This window comes from Apodemus sylvaticus, chromosome 6 (assembly GCF_947179515.1).
Source record: "Apodemus sylvaticus chromosome 6, mApoSyl1.1, whole genome shotgun sequence".
NCBI lineage: Eukaryota > Metazoa > Chordata > Mammalia > Rodentia > Muridae > Apodemus > Apodemus sylvaticus.
In genome coordinates, this window is record NC_067477.1 from 43,526,619 (window position 1) to 43,550,766 (window position 24,148).

The 24,148-nt window shown below is 36.1% G+C and overlaps 1 protein-coding gene across 3 annotated transcripts in view; it reads right to left on the reverse strand.

Moving 5' to 3' along the window:
* The window catches only part of Pals1 (protein associated with LIN7 1, MAGUK p55 family member), a 96,448-nt gene that overhangs the window by 23,467 nt on the left and 48,833 nt on the right, over window positions 1–24,148 (reverse strand). For 2 of the 3 annotated variants that reach the window (XM_052185592.1, XM_052185593.1), the window contains 6 exons: window positions 22,400–22,924; window positions 9,770–9,978; window positions 3,833–3,910; window positions 3,368–3,514; window positions 1,783–1,944; window positions 298–375 (listed from right to left, as the gene is read on the reverse strand). In XM_052185592.1, coding sequence (XP_052041552.1) covers window positions 298–375; window positions 1,783–1,944; window positions 3,368–3,514; window positions 3,833–3,910; window positions 9,770–9,978; window positions 22,400–22,766 — 1,041 coding nt within the window. In that variant the 5' untranslated portion in view covers window positions 22,767–22,924. The remainder of the gene's footprint in view (window positions 1–297; window positions 376–1,782; window positions 1,945–3,367; window positions 3,515–3,832; window positions 3,911–9,769; window positions 9,979–22,399; window positions 22,925–24,148) is intronic. The other variant, XM_052185594.1, reaches the window with a different exon arrangement.

Sequence of the window (24,148 nt, forward strand, 5' to 3'; positions counted from 1 at the left end):
AGAAACACACCAGAGTAATGACTTACACATATTTGTAAAAGTACCCTTTTTTATGTGACTGAGCAAACCTCAATTATAACTGAAGATAAACAATGCTAATAATAATAAGTCTAAAATTATTGTATTTTTATGTATTTTACTTTTAAAAGTTCAAAATTTACCCAATTTTAAATGTTGATGTTTTATACTTAAATATAATTACATGATTTCTGTTTTTATTTGAACATACTATATTCAGTGAAGTTTCTGATACAGAAAAGTAGAAGACTAAAGAATAAATATTTTAAAATTACTTACTACAGTTTCTTTGGCAGGAGGGGGCTTGATCTGTTGACTAGGAATCAGAACAAATGTCAAAGTACCATGCATATCAGACTGTAAGAGAAAGGTTAAAATACTTTAAAAATCATCTATGATCTTAAAACAGGATGCAGAATTCCCTAAGTCCTATAGGAAAACATTTCCCAGTCCTAGCTATTTTCATTATTTAGTCTTCTTGTCCACTGTTTACTGTATTGAGCTGTGCAGCTAGATTTGTAATTACTGCCCAGTACAGCACTAGCTGTATTCAGACATAAGCAGCCTAGACAGCACTCTTCATAGCTTTTCATATTGACAAAACATGAAACAGTGCTCAATGCAAGACAGTACCAATCAAATGGGCTATGAGTGAGAGATTTGGTGGAAATAGGGATATGGACATTTCCTAGCTTTTACAGTAGATATCAGCAGGTAGCAGACATACTACTGTAACACTTCATGTTAAATAATACACAGTGGTTTGTAGACGGGAGTACTGGCTGTTGCCATAGGAGAATCACCAAAAAGATCAGTCTGGGCTATATAATGAGTTTTACTTCAGACCTTGCCTCCAAAAAAGAAATAAAATTGTAATTTGTGTTGTATACAATATGATTAAACATCATTTTCAAGACACTTAGGCTAAGCATGGTGGCTCATGCCTTTACTCCCAGCACTTAGGAGACATGGACAGGTATATTTGAGACCAGCCTAGTGTACATAGTGAGTTCCTGGCCAGCTAGGACTTCATAGTGAGACATCAAAACAAACAAACAAACAAACAAAAGACAGTTCATCAGTTAAGAACACTTGTGGCCCTTGCAGAGGATCTCTGTTTGATTTCCAGCACCCATATTTTGGCTTACAACCACATGCAGCTCCAGCTTTAAGGAATCTAATGTCTTTTCCCGACTTCCTCAGATACCAGGCATGTATGCAGAGCACATACAAACAGGTAGGCAAAATACCAATAAGGCATAAATTAAGTAAATCTTAAAAATTATCTTCCTAAGAAGGTAATTAGAAGTGAGTACCTAATTATAATAGTACTGCACAGCAGAATGTGCTCAACACAAATGTGTAGCAGCTATCTCAGATGACAGCCATTAACTACATAATAAATCTTGTTCAACTACAGCTAGTGAGAATAGGAAACTGAGTTTTAATTTAATTCATCAGGCATGCTCAAGGTCTACAGACACACATAGAAACAAATCTTTAAAAAGTAGTAAAAGTAAAAATAAAACATAATAAAGCTCAAAATAAATAAAAATAAACCCAAAACCAAAAATATAATAACAAAAATTGACAAATCCTGTGAAAGTTCGGCTAAAAACCACCTTACATTCACCAGTTATTTTTAAAAACGCTCTTTAGCACTCCAAGTCTAATAACAAAACAAGCTGTGAGGTGACTGGCACTCCAAGTCTAATAACAAAACAAGCTGTGAGGTGACTGGCATCCTCCGCAGCCTGAGCGTACCAACAAGTCAAAGACCTCGTTGACGTCCTTGCCCCGGATCTCGATGCCGTTGACCTCCAGGACTTCATCCCCTTCGTGCAGGAGCCCGCTCTTCTCTGCGGCGCCTCCTTTCACTATCCGGCTGATGATGACAGAATCCATCTCATTGCGAACTGTGGCACCCTAAAAACACCCAATATCTAATTTAAACATAAAAATGCAATTTTTTGTTAAACATTTCATTTTTAAATTTTATTTTTTAAATCTAATAAGACTAGCCCTTAGTTTATCTTAAGAAAAAAAAAATCCTCACATTGCTACAGTAACAAGTGTAATTGTAATATGAAAACTAAGCATTCCCATCAAACATTTCTGTTTCAGAGACACTTTATTCATTAGAATTCTGGAGTACACAAATTTCTGAAGCATATAATAGCAGGAAAAAATATACTCTGAATTTAAAGACATAAAATCAAATTCTGCCCCCTCCATGGATTCTAGTCCAACATCTAGAAAACATCTAGGCATAACTAATTAACACAGTAACTAACTATAAAGAATTTTTTTTAATTCAAAATATAATTAAGGGATAAATAGCAATATGGCTAACTATGCAAATGTTAAACACAGCTGCATCCAAATGTATTAAATACTTATGTTTATTATACAAACTGGAAGAAAAGTGGGAAAGTGTATACTCAAAAGCCAGAACAGTAAAATAACTTATTTTCAAGGGCTCAATGGTTAACAGCACTTGTTCCTGCAAAGGACACAGACTTTCGTTTCCAGCACCCATACTGGACAGCTTACAAAGCCCTGTAACTCAAGCCTGGGGATCCAACTCCCTTTTGTCCTCTGCAGGCACCTGCATGCATGTGGTACTCATAAATGCACTCAGACATATACACATGATGAATAAACACATCGTTTTAAAAAACTCCTAATTTTCTCAAGTATTTACTTTTAATACTGTCAAGACTTTTCCTTTTGTTCTCCAAGAAGGAACTAGTTACATAAAGTGCTTATGCATTCTTTTTAAAAATTATTTTTATCACACTCTAGTGTGGTGTGTGCGTGTCACTGTGCATGTGCGTGCTGGACATCTTCAATCTTTCTCCATCTCATGTTTGGAGCCAAGTCACTTAACCTGGAACTGACTGATCTGGTAGGCTGGTGGCTAGCCTGCAAACTCCGAGAAGTCTTCCTCCCAGTGACAGAGCTGGATTACAGACACATGCAGTCTTTCCTGGCTTTTCACATAGGTGCTGGGTCCACCCTCTCCATCCTCATGCTTGTGTGCCAAGAATGCTTCACATTCTTGTGCCTAGCTCCTAACGACCAGATTTTCTAAGTAAGTTGGAAAATTAGTTTTCTCTTCTCGATCCTCAGTAAGTATTTCCTAGGTTATTATTTTTTATTAAATTATGAGAAAAGGTAATGAAATTAGTTTTTCAACCAAATAAGGGTTTTGAGCAAGAGCATATTATAATTGCAACAAATTAACTCACAAAGAGAAACATCTCCAGGAACATAATGGGAACTTCAACTGTACACCACGAGGTCTTTGCATAGAAAACAATCTTAGATCAGACATGAGAACACTTACCAATGGAATATCCCGAGCCTTTTCTATACGAACTATTTTTACAGTTTCTCCCCCATAATGGCCGATACTTTCATAAACTCTCTCATCTGTAATGGGCTCTAGCTGCATTTCCTGCTCAGCAACCTTATCATGGGCCAGTAAAAGTGCCTGTTTCAAAGAAACACACAGTACGAAAAGTAAGAACATGACTTATTTCTATATAGTTTCCTCATGCACAGAGTATTATGATCAAGTCTGTGAGAGCCTAAAACACCACAAATATGTAAGGGACTTTTGCCCAGTTTTTTAAAATAAGCTATTTGAAAACATACTTTGTATAGTTTTACATATGGAAATGTATAACCCAGCAATAATTACTTTGCAGAGAGGGATACAAACTACATGACTAGGTCTTGTCCAACTCTAGGAGACTGATATAAAGAAATGAACACTGGAAACATAAACAATATTCTGTCCTTTTTCTACCTGAATATGTGGAGCATTCAACAAAGCAGCTAATTCTTGTCCTTCCTTCTGATGGACTGGCTTTAAGACAGTTTGTACCTAAAGAAATAAAAAAATATTTTCCTCATTCATAGGAATTAGCAGTAGCATCTATGCAGGAGAATATTTTTAAATGAGAAGAAAATGGCAAAAAAAAAAAAAAAAAGAAAAGAAAAAAGAAAAACACTAAAGAAACATGAAGGAAAAAATATTTTCCTAGAGATCTTTCAATCTTATTATAGATAAAAAATAACATTCCTTTTATAATAGCATACTTCAAATATCATGGTATTTACAACTGCAAATGAACTGTTTTTGAAAGTTTCTTCTAACACAGAATAAAATCCACTATAATAATTACATGACAGAAGATCTGCCTCCCCTGGTAGTTATCATTCTACTTTAGGGATTTAAATCCTATGTTTCAAGAACTACATTAAAAATCTGAGATGAAAATTTAAAGTTACAGATTTACAAGATAAATATCATGCTGGACAGTGTTTCCTTACGATAAACTCCTAGTTACAATAGGTTTTTCAGGCCCCTGTGTCTTTCCTCATGGGCAGGCTGGCCTCCATCATGTAAAGCTCTTCAAAGGCAGACCAGATGACCTCAATCCGGGTCTGCACTTGTGATCTTTCTTTAACACTGCTGGATGGCTTAACTAAGTCACCATATGTGTTTTCTACTTTAAAAGAACTATCTATTATTAATGTCATGATTATCTAGTCTTCCTATTAAGAAATTTAAGTATTCTTTCCCATTTCCTTGGTTTCTAACTACATGAACTAAAAATTAACTCCATTTATTGCAATTTTCAATCTTCTACTGATAAATACTGAGGCAGATATGTTCCTCTGTACACTACTTTCTCCCAAAGATTATCCTGTGTACTCTTACTGTTTATGCCTCTTTTTTGCCTTTGTACCTCCAAACTCCCACTTTAAAATGGTCACTGCAATAAAGTAAACAACAAAACCAAAACCATCACTATTATTTAAAGTATAAGCATAACCAATGATTAAAACAGGAATTCTATATCCTTTATGGTTATTTTATTAGCAATTCCCCAATTAAAATTTTCAGATGATAAAATGAGGACCAATTTTGACCACGACATGCACACCAAAGCAATGCTAAGGGCTGAAGAAATGGCTCCACAGTTCAGGGCTCTTGCTGTTCTTATAAAAAGATTGATGCTTGATTCCCACACATACAAATATAAAATGCAATACTTAAAAACAAAACAAAACAGGACAGTGCTGGGTGTGGTGACACATGCCTTTAATCCCCTCATTCCATAGGCAGGAGGATCTCGGTGAGTTCCAGATAAGCCAGAGCTAACCAGCGAAACACTGGTTAATAAACAAACAAAATGCAGTATTGAAACTACTCTGTCCTCTAGTTGTGGTACCTAAAATCTTTAGGTAAGTAAAAGCTGATTTTAAAGACACTGCTTTCCTTTTGAAACTTTATTAAAACTAATCAAAGTTAATTTGAAATCAAATTAACTGACCAGATACTTTTTGATTGCTGGAGAAAGCAACTCTGAGAGGGAAAAACAGTTTTAAATAAAAAAAAAAAAATCAAGACTTTATAAAGCTACAATCAACTCAGTAATATTTTATGTGAAACACTTTTTTTTCTGTTCACACTTTTAAGTCAGTTCCTAGGCATCTCTGACATTGTTCTACCTATGCTAGTGTCAGCAAACATCACTTCAAAGCCAAGGGAACTGAAATAATGTTCTTATATGTGACCTGCCCCCTCCCACTGCCCAATGAAAACAGATCTGACCACATGTTTCACTAAAAGCAGAGAAATGGCCAATGACTACACAAAAATAGTGTCAGCAATCATGATGGAAAGGCAAATTAAAACAAGACATCACCACATCACATATCTGAGTGTCAGTAGCCAAAAAGGTGACAAGATGTTTTAGTAGGTAAAGGCACTTGCCATCAGGCTGACAACAACCTGAGTTCATTTCCTAGAATCTACACGGTTGAAGGAGGGACCTGACTCTTTGTACATACTCACACCACAGCATGTACACACTCACATGCATATACTCACACTCTGCAAAAAACAATTAAAAAATAGATCGGTAATAGAAAACAACCAATGTCTCTGAATAGATACCTGATTAAACACACTGTCACCCAGTCTCAGAAAGCATCCCAACCTGGGACTGGGACTTGGAGGACTGGTCACATGCCTATCATTTGTGAAGTGTTTGGTTTAATTTGACACATGCACAGAATAGATGAATCTTACAATTAGATTGAGCAGAGGACATCAGACACTGCCAAGGTTTGAATGTGAAATGTCCACACCGACTCGTGTTGGAACATCTGATCCTCCAGGTGGTGCTGTTGGTTTTGTGAGGCTAAAGATGTAGGGCCTACTTGGAGGAAGTGGGCTGCTGATGGCTATGTGTGTACATGTGCCATGTACAACTTTGCTTCTAGCAACTCTATGTTTCCCAACTACTAAGGCAATGTAGCCTGCTGCCCCACATTCTTTCTGCCACAATGAGCTGTCCCAATGCCATGCCTTCACAGCCAGAATAAACTATGTCCTCCCAAATCCATGAGCCCCAACAAATCCTCCCATTCAAGTTGCTTTTTTGTCAGGTATTAAGCCACACTGATAAGAAAAATAACTAATGCAGACACAAAAGAGTAGATATTGCCTTCAATATTCATAAATGGCAAATTAGTAAAACAGAAACCAGGTTTGCAAATGACAAAAGGGGCTAAAGAGTTGCTCTCTTCAGAACTATAAGTGAGCTTTGTGGATAGAGGATTATTTTAGTAACTTGGGTATCAAACACCCATATTTGATAATTGCAAACTATATCTCAATAAAGCTGGACATACTCTATGTATATAACTATTCCTCAGTATCACCCAGAATTAGTTATAGGAACTCTTGTTTCATACCCAAAGCTAAGGTCACTTAAGTTTCTTCTACTAAAGGGCAAAGTATTTGCATTTAACTAATATACCTTTCCAACCATGTACTTTAAAATTTTTTCTAGTTATATCTAATGTGTAATAGTTGTACAGTATTTTTTAGGGAATACCAAAGGCGGAAAAAGTCTGTGTTTGGTAGAGATTTAGATTCTTTTAGCAAACAAAGCTGAATCTGAGGCTATGAAGTACAATGATACCAAAGGACAATTATACTTCATTTTGATTTGTACAGGGCCAGCGACTGAATCCAGAGCCTCACAAATGCTAGGCAAGAACTCAGACACCAAGCTCCATCCTTATCCCTGGGGGGTATATCTCTTACACCTTTTACCAAAATGAAATCATATTGTTCAAATTGGTTTATGAAAGTATTATATAATTTTTGATTTGCGATTTTTAACTGTGAAACATAAATATGACCACTGTCATCCTCACTGCCTGTCTCTCAGCCATCTAGAGGATCAAGTCTAAGCTCCTCAGCACTATCACCTGACTCTCTCCTCTTTCCCAGCCCTCGCATCATTCATGCTTGCAGGGTTCATCACTAAACCATTGCTCTGCACACATGACATAATGTCTCCCTCAATCACTGTGCTCATGCTACCACTGTCTATCTGTCTGTCTCACACACACATATTTCAAATTTAAAAAAAAATATAAAATTCTATTTCTTGACATGCTGGCTTATATTTTACTCCAATGTTTATAGATAAGCAAAAGTTTGTTTAATGAAATTCAAGTTATAAACCTTTTCTTTACAAGTATAATAACCACAAAAAAGCATGAGATAGTTTCTTGTGTGTATATACACATGTATGTACTTTTGGTTTCTGAAACACAGTTTTACTACATATGATCCCGGCTAGTCTGAAATAAGCCCATTCTTTGGATTTCCTTTTGATCCTTCTATGTTTACCTACTAAGTGCTGAGATTGCAGGTGTCTAATCATTACTCCCATAAAAATCCTTCTTTTATTTATTTTACTGTTTTTGTGGTGCCAGGGGTTTTTTATCCAGGGCTTTGAGGTGCTACACAAATGCTTTACCAATAAGCTACACCCTCAGCCAAATTTCTTCTAAATAAAACTGCCTGGTGGTAGTACACACCTTTCACCTTAGCACTGGGGAAGCAGAGGTAAGCAAATCTTTGGGTTCAAGGCCAACCAGGTCAAAGTAATGCTATTTCAATTTCTGTTTTTTTAAAAAAGAAAATTTCAGTTAAGCCAATTAAATTACCTTAAGTAAATAAATTTAAAAAGCTAGAGAAATGATGTTTTAAATTTAATTTTTTTTAATTAAAAAAAAACTGGAAATTTGTATTTCCTCATTGCTAGGGAACCGAACCTAGGGCTGCATATGTGGTAGACAAGTGCTAGAACATCAAACTACACCCAGTGCTCAACAATGCCTTCAATGAAAAGAAACCACACAACGAATTTCAACAGTGAAAGGTGAGCTCAAAAGCCATGAGCTGGTGGCACAGGCCTTTAATCCAAGCACTGGGAAGGCAGAGACAGATGAATCTCTCTGAGTTTGAGGCCAGCATGGTCTACAGAGCGAGTTCCAGAAGTGTCAGGGTTACAAAGAGAAACCCTGTCTTGAAAAACCAAAAGGGTGGGGGGAATACCTCAAGGAATAGTAGTCGACCAGCTCTTTGAGACTCTGGTAGATGGCCAGTTTCCTTTCTAGAAATATGTCCAGATGTCACTCTGCCCTGGGCAATAGTAGACTGCTCTGTCACGCTGTGAAGCCTTCACCATCTTAGGCATTTCAACAAGGAAAACATCTCCTTTTAGGTCCCTCAAATATAAAGTATCTTCTAATCTAATGTATACTATTGGAAATTGTACTCTGAGTTCCTTTTCTATCTTGTATGTGGATTCAATGAAATACATTTATTTGATCAATTTTCAGAATTATTTTTGTAAAATTAAAATAACATGAAATTCTCTAACAATGACAATGTATGTCCCCAAATCTGAGCTTGTGTGTAACACTTTAAAACCTTCAACTTGAAAGATGGCTGCAGATATATTAAACACTGAACATCAATTAGAATCTGATCCTGGAATTTAAAAGCAACATGTTAACAAAAAGAAACTTTTACACAACAGTAAAATTACAAAATCTGGGCTGGGGAGATGGCTCAGTGGTTAGGAGCACAGGCTCCTCTTCCAGAGGACCCAAGTTTGACTGCCAGCACCCAAACTGCAGTTAACAACCTCCAGTCCCAGGGGATCAGACAACCTCTTCTGGTCTCTATGGGAACTGCATTCATAAGGTGTACAGATATACATGGAGGCAAAACACATATACACATACAAGTAATAAAAATAATCTGCAACATTTATACCATTTTCATAACTAAGATCCCCAAACTTTCAACATATAAATATATCTTAAAGAGTTATATATTTATAATCACTGATTATTAGAGATTATCATTTTATATGAGTTTATAATGCATAATGGGTAACTTAATAAAACCATACTGGCCCTGGTTCTGGAAAGACTCAGTGCAAGAGTATAGGGGAATTCCAGAACAGGGAAGTGGGAAGGGATAGATGGAAGAATAGGGGGACGGAAGAGGGCTTATGGGACTTGCGGGGAGTGGGGACCCAGAAAAGGGGAAATCATTTGCAATGTAAATAAAAAAATAAATAAAAATAAAAATGAAAAAAAAATAAAACCATACTAGAAGCATTAAGATCTATACTTATTTTATATACAAAATTAACTCTTTATAATCAGTGTATTAGCTATGTCATATATATTTTCAGAACATGCATGCAACAGTTTTTTTCTCATTTCCCATTACAGTATATTAGCAGGTGACCACTACCAATGACCTCAAACAATAATCTCATCAGTCTTTTTCAATGGTCCACTTTTGTGACTAAAAACTATTTTGTAGATGCCAACAGAATGCTTAGGCACGTACCTCTTGTACAAGGTCTTGTACATTGGCGATAAGAGGAAATGGAGGGCTGGCCTTGTTCATGTGCACTGTGACAGCATTGTGAATCTTGAATGCATTCTGAAAATCTCTATTTTGTACAAGCTGTAAAAGCAGTGAAATATCTTCCTGGCTCTGAGAATCAACCAAAGTGTGTTGGATATGTTTAAGTGAAGAGAACAAGTCTTCAACTTCTAGTAAGAGAAGAAAAGTTATCCCAAAATTAACTGTTTTGGTTTAAATTTGATAAGTTTTAAGATAAAATTTCTTGAACCAGCAAAAAAAATATTTTTAGGGAAAAAAGTTCACATATATTTTAAGTGTTATTTTACCAACATTTCATAAAACTCATAAAGCTATAAAACAGAATAACTTGCATTTTAGAAAAGCATTTTAATTAGAAAAATATATTCTTACTATAAAAACAAATGAGGGAATACAAAATTAAAGTTAAGAATATCAATAATCCCGTTATCTAGAAACATTTCCTCCCCTTAGCATCTTTGCATCTTTTGTCATTAACAGAATATTTAATTGCATCTCCACACCTCTATTGTTAAAAGAACATAACAAGTAATGGGTCCATCATATTTTACATGGCTAATGCACAACTGATAATAATCATTAAAGTTCAACATTTAGGATGCCTCCATTTTAACTATCATAGCAATAATAAATATTTCAGCATAAAATTATTTATATCATTGCTGCATATAAATCTGTAGGAGATTATGTTAGCACTATCAGAAACAGGTACTGAAGAGATGGCTTAGTGGTTAAGAGAACTGGCTGCTTTTCCTGAGGACCTAGGTTTGATTCCTAAGCACCAACATTACAACTCACAACTGTCTTGTAACTCCAGTTCCAGGGGATATAACACTCTATTCTGTCCTCTAGATGCACCTGTCTTATATATGGTGTACAGACATACACACAGGCAAAATATTCATACATATAAAATAAATAAATGAAAAAATTAAATTCTTAGAAATTACTTAAGATTTGACATTTTAAAAGCCACTTGTTTTTAGTTTTTCCTAATTTATATAACATTAATAATACTACCAATATTCAATATTATTTGCAAACCTTTGATTTAACAGGAGCAATGAAGTGTATGCATACTACTAACACCTTAAGGTTTCTGCTGCTGTGATAACACACCAAAATCAAAAGCAACCTGAGGAGGAAAGGGTTTGTTTCACCCTACACTTCCAGAGAACAGTCTGTCACTGAGGGAGGTTAGGATATAAATGGAAGCAGGACAGGAACTGAGGCAGAGGCCATGGAGGAACACTGTTTACAGACTTGTTTCCTATGGCCTGGTCAGCCTGCTTTCTTATACCCTGAAGGACCAACAGCCTGCCTATATCAGTCACTACTTAAGAAAATGTATGGCAGATTTGACTACTGGTCAGTCTTATGAAGGATTTTCTCAATTGTGGTTCCTCCTCAAAGAACTTGCTTGTACCAAGTTGAAACAAACAAGCCAGCAAAACCAACTACTTTAGTTGAATGTGTGTGTCTCCTAAAATGTTCCTGGCCTGTGTGTGTTTTATGCTTATCGGGATACACACACACAGCATGGACGCTGTTTTGGGTAATGATTAGGCCCAAGAACCCTTAGTAGTTTCTCCCCTGCTTCCCAATATGGCTGTGTGTGTGTGGGCTACATAGAGAAACTTGGTCTCAATAAACAAAACAACAACAAAAGGATATATAATTTAAGACTCAACCAAATTAATAACTTTACTTATTAATTATTTATCTATTAAATATTTATCTAGTATCTTTAGAGTGATACAGAAAAGCATTTAAGTAACTTCAAAGAAAAGGTATGAAATCTACAAAGCACTTAAGATAATGGTTCACAGTATTAAGAGAATAACATTTACTCCCCAAAGTGGAAGGAGTCTTATTAAGAATGTTAATAACTGTTAAGAGTCTCAGAGTAGTAGTCTGGGAAATATGAAAAGTGAGGATCCTTGGGCCTGGCAGCTGACTGAAACCAATAAGCAACCTCTAGAAGGGAACTGTTTTTCAGAGTCTTTTCAACTCCAGGGAGAATGAAGTTATTTTAAGATTAAAACAATGCTGGAAGATTTCTTCTGTACACCAAAGCTACTGAACAATGACATACTAATAATATTTTTTTAAAAAAATGTATATTTTCATCTATTTGTTATAATTACTGGCATTACTTTGTTGAGGTTTGGTCTGTTGCTATGCACTGTAATGCTAAATACTGCCTCCCAGGGTCTGGTGGTTCCAGGGATGAGGAAATCCTTAAGTATACCAAGTGATACCATGTAATCTTGTTTCTTAATTTAAAACTATCAGTTGAATAAAGATGCCTATAGCTTCTAGCTGGGCAGAAGACAGGGATGTAGGGCTTCAGTTCCTGGGCTTGGGGTCTGAGGCAGGACCACTAGTTCAAGGGACAGAAGGTGGAGAGAGAAAGACGCCATGGGGTAAGGGTAAGGGATCATGAGAACTGGCCATGAGGGTTGGCCAGCTAGAGTAAGAGTGGTCCAGTGAGAACAATGCAAGTCCTTTCTTGGGGTTATTTACAGGGAAGTAGACAAAACAGCCATAGAGGATTGTTATCTGCCCAGCTCTAATTCTGTTTAAGGCTTATTATAAATATAAAAGTCTTATGTCTTTTATCTGTGAAATGAATAATCAAAGGTGGGGTAGAAACCCCAATTAATATTAAATATTTACAACATTACTTCATACTATGTAGCTTTTCAGAGTTTTAAAAAGGCCAACCTAACCATACAGTGACACTGATAATTTCTGTAATTTAATACTAATTATTCATTAGAATAAATTCCTAAGCTAAGATTACTGATTGCAGAAGTATTTAAAAGACTTTGATACACATTGACAAACTGCCTCCCAGATTTATAGCAATGTACACTGCTACAAGGAATGATTGGAGTACCTACTCTGGAACATACCAAATTAAGGATTACTGATCGGTTATTCTTTGGTGAACATATTTTTACAAGATATGACTATTTGTATTTCTTTTTTCAATTAGTTTATCTTTAATAACTGATATTCCTGCAGTCTTAAGTGGAACACACTGAAAATAATTTTATTTTATTATGCTAGAACAATAGCTTTTAATCAAAAGTATCTATAAAATAACTAAAGAGTAGGGTAGAGAGATGGCCCATAGCACAAACTGTTTGCTGTACAGGCGTGAGGACCAGGGTTTTAGTCCCCAGTATCCACCACTTATCTGGCTCTGGTACACAGGCCATGCTGGCTACCTAGATTAGTTGACTTGGCAGCCTCTGGGTTTAGCCAGGACCCTACTTCAGTAAAATGAAGTGGAGAGCAATTGAAGAAGACATTTGGATGTCAACCTCTGGCTTCCACACATCATGTGTACACATATGTACAAGCAAACATATAAACACACATTTATAACCTCCCCCCCAAAAAAACTGCCAAAGAAAAATTTAAAAGTTGTATGTTTGGTGACACATACCTTTAGTCCTAGCACTAGGACTTCTGGGGGCAGAAGGCAGGTAGATCTCTGAGTTCAAGGCCAGCCTGGTCTACAGAGAATGTTTCAGAATATCCAGAACTATATAATAGAGACTTTGTCTCAAAAACAAATAAGATACATGAAAAGAAATTTTGTAATTAGTTAGAGAGATGGTAATTTTCAATTTTGAAGAAATTAGTAGGCCTTTTCTGTTGATGGAATTGGAAATAAGAAATATAGGTTCCAAAGAAAGGTCATATCTGGTCAGTTTTTCCATATTAATTCTAAGGCTATTAAGTCCATGTATCAATTTAAGACTCAGAGGGGAAATCATTCTGGAGCTGCCTTTTGCTTGGGGGAACTTGAGAACATGGTAAGATCCACAGGTACAGGCAGCCGGAGGAGGAGGAGGAGAATACATCTGGAATTTAGAAGAGGCTCATGATATGTATGGGACCTATGTACATTAAAGAACAAAAGTAGTAGCTGGAGAGATGGCTTTGGGTGAAGAGTACTGGCTGTTTTTCCAGAACTTGGGTTCAATTCCAGCTCCTAACTGTCTCTAAGTACAGTTCCAGAGAATCAAATGCCTTTTTCTAGCCTCTGAGGGCACAAGGCACATGTATGATACACGGATATACATGAAGGCAAAATACCCTCACATAGCAAATTCAAAAGAATGACATTAGTGAGAAACATGAGAACTATACTTGCCTATAAATTTCACCTAGGTGAAGATCAATTTAAACTTGTTCCAAATAGCGTTATTTACACCCATACAGAAGTCTATCAAGACCTATTCATTCTGGCTTTTCTTTAATTAGCAAAAGCTATTCACTAAAACTCCAAAATGCACTGTGTTAATCAATTTCACCCAGAGTAAAGGGAAACCACTTGCACTCAAGCTCAGCCTTTATACTCGGATGTTATCAACCATCATTGAAGCACATGAAGTGTTACTGTGCTTACTGAGCAGTATGACACAGTGTTTATTGTATATGTACTTAATTTAATCATCATTAAAACCTTGAGCAATATTTCTCTCTGTGTGTCTATTCATATATATTTTTGAAACAGGGTCTCTTATAGCCCAGACCAGCCTGGAACCCACTAAGTAACTGAGTAAAACCTTGAAGTCCTTGATCCATCTCCCAAAGCTGGGAGGAGTGCAGAACAGTGCTTGGTTTTGGAAAGGATGACATAAGCCTTATTGAAACTAGTATAAATAAGTCAATCCCTTTAAAGGATATCTAAAATTATAATGCATTTGCTTATAATAAGTTTGTCACATGAAAAGTAATACTTATGTATGGCTTTAAAATGATAAATAAAATTTGTTCATTACTTTTCTAATGAACATGAGAAAAGGTTTTATCTCTGAAATTAAGAATGATGTAATAATTGGTAATTAATTCTATGGAGAGAAGAAGACCCTCTTCTCTCTTTTTAATTCACAGCTTTCCTATAAAGCAGCTCTTCATGTCTAGATTAAATTCCTCAATGCTACAATTTGATTAGTTCCTCCTTACTTGATTTCATATAGAAAGTATATTACGTTCTCAGTATCTAACCTAACATTTCATGTGACTTAAATGATTATAATATATGCTAATAGAAATCAAATATATTGGCTTTGGGAAATAATAATCATAATCATACCATTCACACAAATCCTTAAATTCACCTCCTAATGTTTTTTTTTTTTTCCAGTCTTGGCTTGCTCCTAAGAATAAAACATAGAGTGAAGACTCTAACATAGGCAACAGCATCAGGCATGTGGGCACAGCCTTATAGTTCTAGGTTTCAGAGGTGAGAGGCAGAAGCACGGAAGCCGAGGGCTAGCATGGTCTACACAGGGAGCTCCAGGCCAGTCTGGGCTTCATAAGGAGACTTCACAAAACACACAAAACACAGGTTAAAATAAGAAGCAAGGGTCTATTTTCAAATATTTAAGATTCTGGGCAACTATCTGAAGCATTTTAAAATTTTTATTTCTATTTATATGTATGTCCCTCTGTGAAGCTATGTACACATCTGTGATAGTGCTCTCTCAATCATCTCTCTCTAGCCCCCAGAGACTTTTTATCCTATCATCAAGATCCCCAGGGATCAAACCCAAAGCCTTGCTCACTCTGAGCAGGTGCTGCACTGGAGTCACACTCCCAGACCCTCTTCTCTCCTCTTCTCTCTCTCTCTCTCTCTCTCTCTCTTTTTTTTCTTTTCTTTTTTTTTTTTTTTTTGAGTAAGGGTTTCTCTGTGTGGTCCTGGCTGTCCTGGAACTCACTCTGTAGATCAGGCTGGCCTCGAACTCAGAAATATGCCTGCTTCTGCCTCCCAAGTGCTGGGAGTAAAGGCATGCACCACAACTGCCCGGCCTTTCTTTCTAAACTAAAGAACATACAGTTCAGATCTTTGAACTTTGGTTTTTAGTAGACTAGGTTAGTATGAATTTGTTTAAAATTATGAGAAACTTAAGACATATCCTGAACAGTAATTAATCATTAATAAGTTACACTAAATTTAAAAAACGTTAGAGATTTTAACATAATGCTTGCCTAGCATGTGCCAGACGTTGTTAACTTAACAGTGCAACAAGTAAAAGCAACAACAAAACTTCCAAATACAAGTGTACCACTTGTTTACATACAGTCTTCTATTTGAACCTCACGAAAACCTTAATACTGAGGTTCAAAAAAAAATAAATAACTTGTCCAAAGTCAATAATAACTGACAATAAAAATTACTTAAAATTGAGAATGAGCATGAGTTGAGTCTCCATACACTCACAGGAGTCATTAAAGATCAGGAGAAGTCATCGGTCCTCTAGAAATGGAGTTACAGGTTGTTTTAGAAACCTTCCACCCTCGCTCGGCAAGAGTAGTAAGAGTTCTTAACCACTGTGCCCTGTCTAGCATTTAACACACCATAAAAAGAAGCAGCAAATTTTTGCAAAAGGGAGAGAAGTTACAAATTATTATTACTTAATAGAACCAAATCTCAGGTATGTGCATTTTTTATTTATTGAAATTGAATGCTGTAGCACTGAATTACTTTTAGTAAAATTATGTTGAACCAAAATTTATAGGAGTATGCACATAATCCAATGAACTGTTAAATCTTCAGGGACACTGTAATTTTAGTGATCTCACTCAGAAACTTCTCAAGTGGTCTCAACACTTCAAACTATTTTCAATCAGTTAACCATTTTATTTGTAGAAGGAAATAACAAATATCCATGAAAAAAAATGGCTAATTGTTTAGAAGTACCTAGAACAGGGTAAGCAAACATTTGATAGTAAAAGTAACTTTAGAAGCTAATGTAAAAAAGAATGATTGGCCCTGAATTTTTACTAGCTTTAAAGAAATCTTATTTTTAAGAGTTTATGACAGTGAAACAAAATTGTAGTATCTATCTCATGATATCAAGTCAGTTTATGTTAGAAATCTGAAAGAGATGTTACTTTATTTCATTCTTTATTCACCCTTATTTTCTTTGCTTTTATCTTTATTTTCTTCACATTAAAACATGTGATATACAACAGGAGACTTTAAACACAAAATTCAAGAGTTTCCTATATAATTATCAAGCAGCTCATTGTGTGTGTGTGTGTGTGTGTGCCCTTTCTTGCTGTTCTTCAAGGACAGATCAATTACACAGTCACACACATACAGAAAGCAGTTTTCTCTAGCTTATTCCCTTTATTCTGCCTAGTTCTCTACAACCCTAGCCCTAAATTATATAACTGTTAATACAAAACAAAGGTGAAATACATAACCTGAGAATTATCTGGTTCTATCTCTTTCTATTTTAACCTACACTTTTTTTCAGGATTTCTTTTACAAGATAGTTTACTTTGATGATAAATGAGGACAAAACAATCATTTTATTTGTGATAAAGCAAGGTTTTGAATACACATCAATTTTAAGGAAATTTTAATCAAAATTCTTATAACTTTTAACAGTATTATTTAAGAATTCTAGCTGCTTTTAAACAAATTCATTTATCCCTCCTGAGTATTTTCTGTATCATTCCACTTTTGTGAACGTTTATTATTATATATTACCAAATTTATATATACAATCATTAAAAATAATCTTCCTAGTCACACTTTAAATTCTTAAGGAATGCTTTGTCTACTCACAGATAAATGATGTGTCCTTCGGAAACTGAAGGTGTCTTCTCAAAGAAATAAATGAGTGGCCCTGTTCTTCCCTCACTTATAAAAACATTGTTGTTTCTGGCTGTGAAGAAGGCTGAAGCCATTTCCTGTCATGTGTGTATTAATTAAGATACTGGCAAGTGGACACGTAATTTTAAGGGAGTATTTCTGTTGCAGTCTGATGTGTAAGCAGATTATTAGCAGAGAAAAATATTTGATACACAGTATTACATTTCTTTAGAAATATTTTTTAATTCTTGCACAAAATGTTGAGTTTCATTCAGATTTATTAAATCTTCCAAGAAATAAATTACCAATACCTGGCAATATATTTCAATTTAGAAAATAGGTAAAACAGCCTTAAATTCAAAGGCCACATAAAGGCATTAATGAAAACCACAGTGGATTATAAATTGGAAGAAATAATATTTGTCTTTTAAACTTGTAGAAATGGAATTCATGAGTAGGAACAGAGAAAAGTATAAACAGCCTGATTCGAAGTAATACCAAATGGACAATTACATTACTCTTAAAAGAATTCAAACAGGAACCACATCAATCCAGGTTAAATGAGGGAGGGAGAAATGGTAAGAAATGACAAAACAGGATAAAACATTTCTATCCTAAAAAGCCCTTAGGAAGGGAAACATTAAAATTCAAATAAAAGCACTAAATACTAATTTTTCCTACTGTAATTATATCTGAGGATATGCAGCAAACTTTACTATCTCTGAACACACTATTGGAATAAACCTTGAACAAATTCTGTCAGACCCTGACCAAGGAACTTCCCCTACTTCTAAGACTTGCTGAAATCCTCCACCCCTACTTTGAAACTCCACTCCCTTTCCCTCACCACCACCCCCTCAGTCACCCACTGTCACCAGCATCCTGAAAGCAACAACATGATAGCCCGATTTGGGAGATGGGGCAGCATTTGGAGGCCAATAAGTTTTGAAAGATAAAATGGCCTTGTCTGGACTAACAACTCCATGAAGTCCTTGTCTGGACTAACAACTCCATGAAGTAAGACCGTATGTAGCCCCCTGAAGCTGTATTTAACTTCCCATTCCTACCTTCCCCCATATAAACCAGAGTACACCCTTCCCACTTTGCTGAGGTTAGATGGATTCTTTTTTCCATCTGTCTCTTTATGCTGTCCTAGAAGTCTAACACACATTATTTAAGCACAGACATTTTAAATATGTATTTATACAAAATTTATCAAAGAAAAGTAAATGAGATACAATAGAAACTGTTTCATATTTGGAATAAAAAGACTCATGAGAGAACAAAAGTAGCATGTACATGATGCTTATAGGCAAATTAGGGTTAGCCTAAGCCCTGGCCAGGTTAGTGAAGTGCAAGCTAGATGTCACTTCCTATTCAAATCTCTACTTGCTGCAGCACAGATCAACTCTAGATGTGGCAAATTCAAATATGATCCTCCCAAGTATTAGCTTGATGTCTTAAGCAAGTGATGGGATGGAAATTCAACTGTTGTTTCTTTTGTTTTGTGTGAGACCACAGCCTGTTGTCCTGGCTAGTTGGAACTCATGATCTTCCCACATCAGTTTTCCAGCAGTTAGGATTACTGCACTGATACTGGCTACTGTTTTTATGTCTGAAACAGACCATAGAGGCCCTCTTAACAGGATTATTATAGAAATGGTATTTGCTAAGGTACCTAACAACAGGTTTCAACAAGCACAGGAATGGTAAAGTGACAATAATGTAAAAAGCATGTTTTATTACATCTAAAATTAAAAAATATTTTATTACATCTAGAAAACAGTAACTATAAGAAATAGCACCTAGCTTTACAGTGAACACAAATTAATGCATAAAACAACATTTCTTAAAATGATTTATATTGGCTCCTAACACATCTCTGTGAGGATCAGTGAATGCAGGAGTAAAATTCATTTATTAAATGCTCTACATGTGAGAATATGCATCTGCCATCACTAATCAATCTCATTAGACCCATGCTGCCTGCTAACATAAAGGCTTGAAGAAATTCTTCAATAAGGAGGGATTTTAACCTAGGATTCTCATGTTATTTGGGCACAGAACTTTTTTGAATGTAATTCATATCCTAGATCCAGGTTTTTATTTTTTATCATGCAATAGAATTTAGAGATAGTAAGCTGATCCCACACAAGCAATTCCTGTTTATCTTATTGACAGTTATCAAAAACTAGATTTTAAGATGTAGTTATCTTTATTATTATTCAACTTTATTTTATAGTAGTTTAATAATTAAAAAAACTGTGTTGATATAAAACATACTGGCTTGTAGGCATACTCTTGAATACTGATTAGTGCGGGAGGGCCCAGAGCACTGTGGGCAGTGCCACTCCCAGGCAGGTGGTCCAGGGCTGTGCTGTAAAACAAGCAGAGCAAGCCACAGAGAGCATGCCAGTGAGCAGCTCTCCGCCATGCCTCCTACCCTAACTCCTCTCCATAATGTACTGTAATCGATACACGTAAACTAAGTAAATCCTTTTCTCCAAGTCACTTCAGTTATTGTGTCTGTCAAAGAAAGCCATGAGGACAGAGAGTGGTCCAGGAGCCAGTGCTGCAGTGACAGACCTGACCATATTGCTTTGAGAGAGCTGTGAAAACTGGAACTTATGGCTGGAAAAGCCACTGAGTGCTTAGGGCATAACAGGCTGTTCTGTGGCAGGAGAAGAACTTTTTTGAATGTTCTTGGAGGAGAAGAAAGTCGAGGGAAAGGCAGACAGATAATGGAGGACTGGCAAAGGGAACATTGAGAATCTCTCAAAAATTGTATCAGAACATTCTGGTCATAGTTCCAAATTAGGAGTCTGTGATTTCTGGTTGTTGAGATTGATGAATCAGCAGTGATTTGGTGTAAGAGGAAAATCGACTAGTTGGCTCAAGTTGAAAAAGAGGCTGTGACTAACAAGAGACCAGCAACACCGAGGTGAGATTTTTCTGGCAACTACTTCTTCAGGGGAACACAATAAAACTGTGGTACCAGCTAAGGCTGCATCTCAAGCTGGAAGCTGAAATCAGCAATGTGTAAGTCTCCCAAATGGTAACTGATTTTTTTTTTTTTTTTTAAAGAGAAGGTGAGAAGAGGAATGCTTACAGTATGGGATGGAGTAACCTCTTCTTTTTAAAAAAAAAAAAAAAAAGAATTATTTATATATATGAGTACATTGTCCCTGTCTTCAGACACACCAGAAGAGGGTATCGGATCCCATTACAGATGGTTGTGAGCCACCATGTAGTTGCTGGGAATTGAACTCAGGACCTTTAGAAGAGCGACCAATGCTCTTAACCTCTGAGCCATCTCTCCAGCCTGGTAACTGATTTTCCATGGCATAAAATTTCAAGATTGAGACCTGGAACCATGTGTCAGGATTGGAATCCCTGAATAGACTCTGAGAAGCCATTGATTAAAGGTGCACCTCCATTGCAGGGGAGACCCCTGAATATTGAGAGATGTCAACCAGTACCATGGAGTAACTACCAAGGCCAGCTGCACCTATAGAGTGGGACCAACTTGAGCTTACGAGACAAGATGTGTGTTTTGCAAATGGCAGAGCTAAGAAGCTGAGATGCCGAAGGCTTTAGTGCTCAGAAGATCACAAAGGAGTCCCAGATAGTGGACACTAAGCTGACACCAATGAGTTTAAAGTTTTGGTTTGATTTCATTGTAACTGTTCAATGTTTCTTCCCTTTTGAAATGAGAAAGTATATAACTTGGTTTTGGTTTTACAAGAACACAGTTAAGAGATTTTGGATTTTTAAGAACTTGGGCTTTTAAATTGCAAGAATTTTAAAGATTGTGGAACTTTTAAAAGATGGATTGTCTCATACTGTGATATTAATACTTACATGATATCTTGAGGACAAATAAGGAAAGGTTATGATTTTAATAGTATTTGTATATCATGTTGGCAAAGTGTCAATTGTGCTGGTTTTCATTAACTTGATATAAACCTATATATTTAAGAAGAATCTACACTGAGGAAGTACCTCCATCATATTGGCCTGTAGGTGTATCTGGGGGCATTTTCTTAATTAATGGCTAGTGTGAGAAGGCCCAGACTATGGTGGGCAGTACCACCATTATACACTATGTTCCTCAGAACTGCAATACTCCTCCCAAATTGAAATGTTCGTTCTAAGAAGGAAAAGGAGGATCAAAAAGACACATGTCAAGGAGAGCAGGAACTTAAAAGATTCAGGCCCCTACCCAGCAGTGAAAGGGGATCAAAGACTTATTGGGGAAGACAGGAGACACTGGGCAGGTAACCTGCCTGAAAAAGAAATTCAGACTGTCAAGCTATCTGATAGCTGCATGGAGGACGTCAAGCAGTTAGGGGAGTTACTACCCACTCTGGGATAGACTTTCTGGCCTTAACATTATCTTTGCTGCTTGTTAAGTAACCTTTCACCCATAGTTTTGTTAGCAAGCCCAATAAAAAGCTCACTGGTTCACCAAATTGGACACTGGGTTAACTGATACTGTCGCCTGTTCTGGTTCCCCTTCTGGGATGAATAGATGTGTGTTGCATCTCCTCAGAAACAGCAGCCACCCCAGCGGCTGCTCCTGGGCTGTTAAAAATGGCAATTTGAGCACACAAGTCATGGCAGGCAAGCCAAGAAGCAGTTCTTCTCTATGTTCCTGCGCTGACTTTCCTTAATAACAGACTGTGACTGGAACATGCAAGCCAATAAATCTGTTTCTCCCCAAGCTGCTTTCAGTCCCGGTGTTTATCACAGCAATAGAAAACAAACTAGGACAATATTTAAACCATTGCTTTTCTGTATGTGACTGAAATACAAAGAACTGATCTTAGTGTTGAACTCAGGTCGCCATCACTTACACCCTCTTAAATCAAGCTCTTCGAATACACATTTTCGTTAAGGTATCAAAAAACCAAAGCGAAACATACTGTGCTATTTTTACTTACCTAATATTTTCACAGCATAGTGAGGACTTTCTAAAACAATTCCTTCTTCTGTGTCAAATATAGGGTTATCTATTCCAGTCTTTGGAGGAATTTGAGCTAGTTTCTTAAGTCTCATGGAAGAATTTAGGTCAAGTTCTTGCTTTTTCCCTTCCTCTTCACGCCTACGTCTCATATCCTCCTGCTGCTGTCGAATACGCTCTAACTGTGCACTTCTTCGCACTGGCATCATTCTGGTGCCCAAATCTCCAGGGCAGTCAACAGCCATCTCTCGATGCTTTGGATATTCCTCTGGTGATGCAAGATCAAGATTTTTTATTCCGCTGTCTGATTCCTCTGTTACATGCCCATTCATATATGATGTTGTCATGGTTATCTAGAAAAACCTGTACCACTTTTTATATATCAAAATTTTCTATAAAGCCAATTCTCTTGATTCTGTAGTATAAAATCCATGTTACTTCAAAGAAAGAAAAATAACTTCTCATATCACATAATAATGCTATGAAATGTATCCATGAGGGAAATCTAAGAGGGAAAGATGGAGGGAAAAGTGTAAGAATTATAATATAAAACAAACTTTACATAGCCCATTTCCAATTTCTACACAATATAGAGAATATCTAATAGGTGCTTAATATAGTTGGTAATACAGAATAAGGTTATTCCTTTCATTTTACAATGCTGAAGACATGAGATATTCTTTTAAAAAGTTGGATCTCAAGAAGCACACTATTCAGGTTTACAGCTGAGAAAATGGATACACTGAAAAGTTTAGCAAAGTGAGAAAGTGAAATGGTTTCCTATTAATTTTGTAGAGAATAGGTGCTTTGTGGATAGAAAGACATTACAACAGTAACTTTAAACATCTCAACTTTATGCTTAATTAAAACACACAGAGTTAGTTACCTGTGTGAACAACTGACTATAATTTGGTGCACAGCACAGGCCATCTTAGTGGCTAACTTGAAATATAGAAAAGTATTTCTAGGTAAAACTATTTTTTTAAAATGGGTTTTGCAATGAAGACCATGCCCAAAGAATAATAAGGTTTATCAAGCAAAGGTATCCAAGGACAAAACTATATAGATTAGAAAAAGACTACATAGAATATCAGCCTTTATCACTGGTAATATATAAAGAAAATTAAAATGAACTTTACAAGGATTCATTTAGAGAAAATATCATTGCACGTATAGCCAAAGGAGCATACAGACAGGTAAACTGAACTTTCATTTTCCCTCTACCGTATTTCCTAGCTTGCTGTTTAAGGACAGCCAATTTTTCTCTCAACCTGAGTAACTTAGAAGACTAACTTCACAGAACTTCTCTTAGTTTTTAAAAAGATAATGTATACAAGTTATAAAATATAGATATGTACTATTAATATTAATTTGACTCTATGTTAAGAGTCCTCCAACATAAATTAAAATAAAAACATATTTTATTCAATGGCACTAGCTTTTTATCAACCCACTTAGGCATAAATATGCAGGCTGTTTATGTGTGCAAACCCACACATTAAATTTAATTAGCTTCTTCTGCCCAGGCTTTAAAAATATTTACACTAAAGAGCTTACTGCCTCCTTGAGCTGAGCATCGTTTCAGCAAGTATGCTTGGAGCACAGAGCTGACTCAGTAAAATCCAAGTTCTGACAGTTTTCCTAATACCAGTCAACCTTCTTTCAAATGTCCTTACAATGAAACTGGGGGAAAAGACAAACTATTTAATACAATAAGCACCTACCTAGG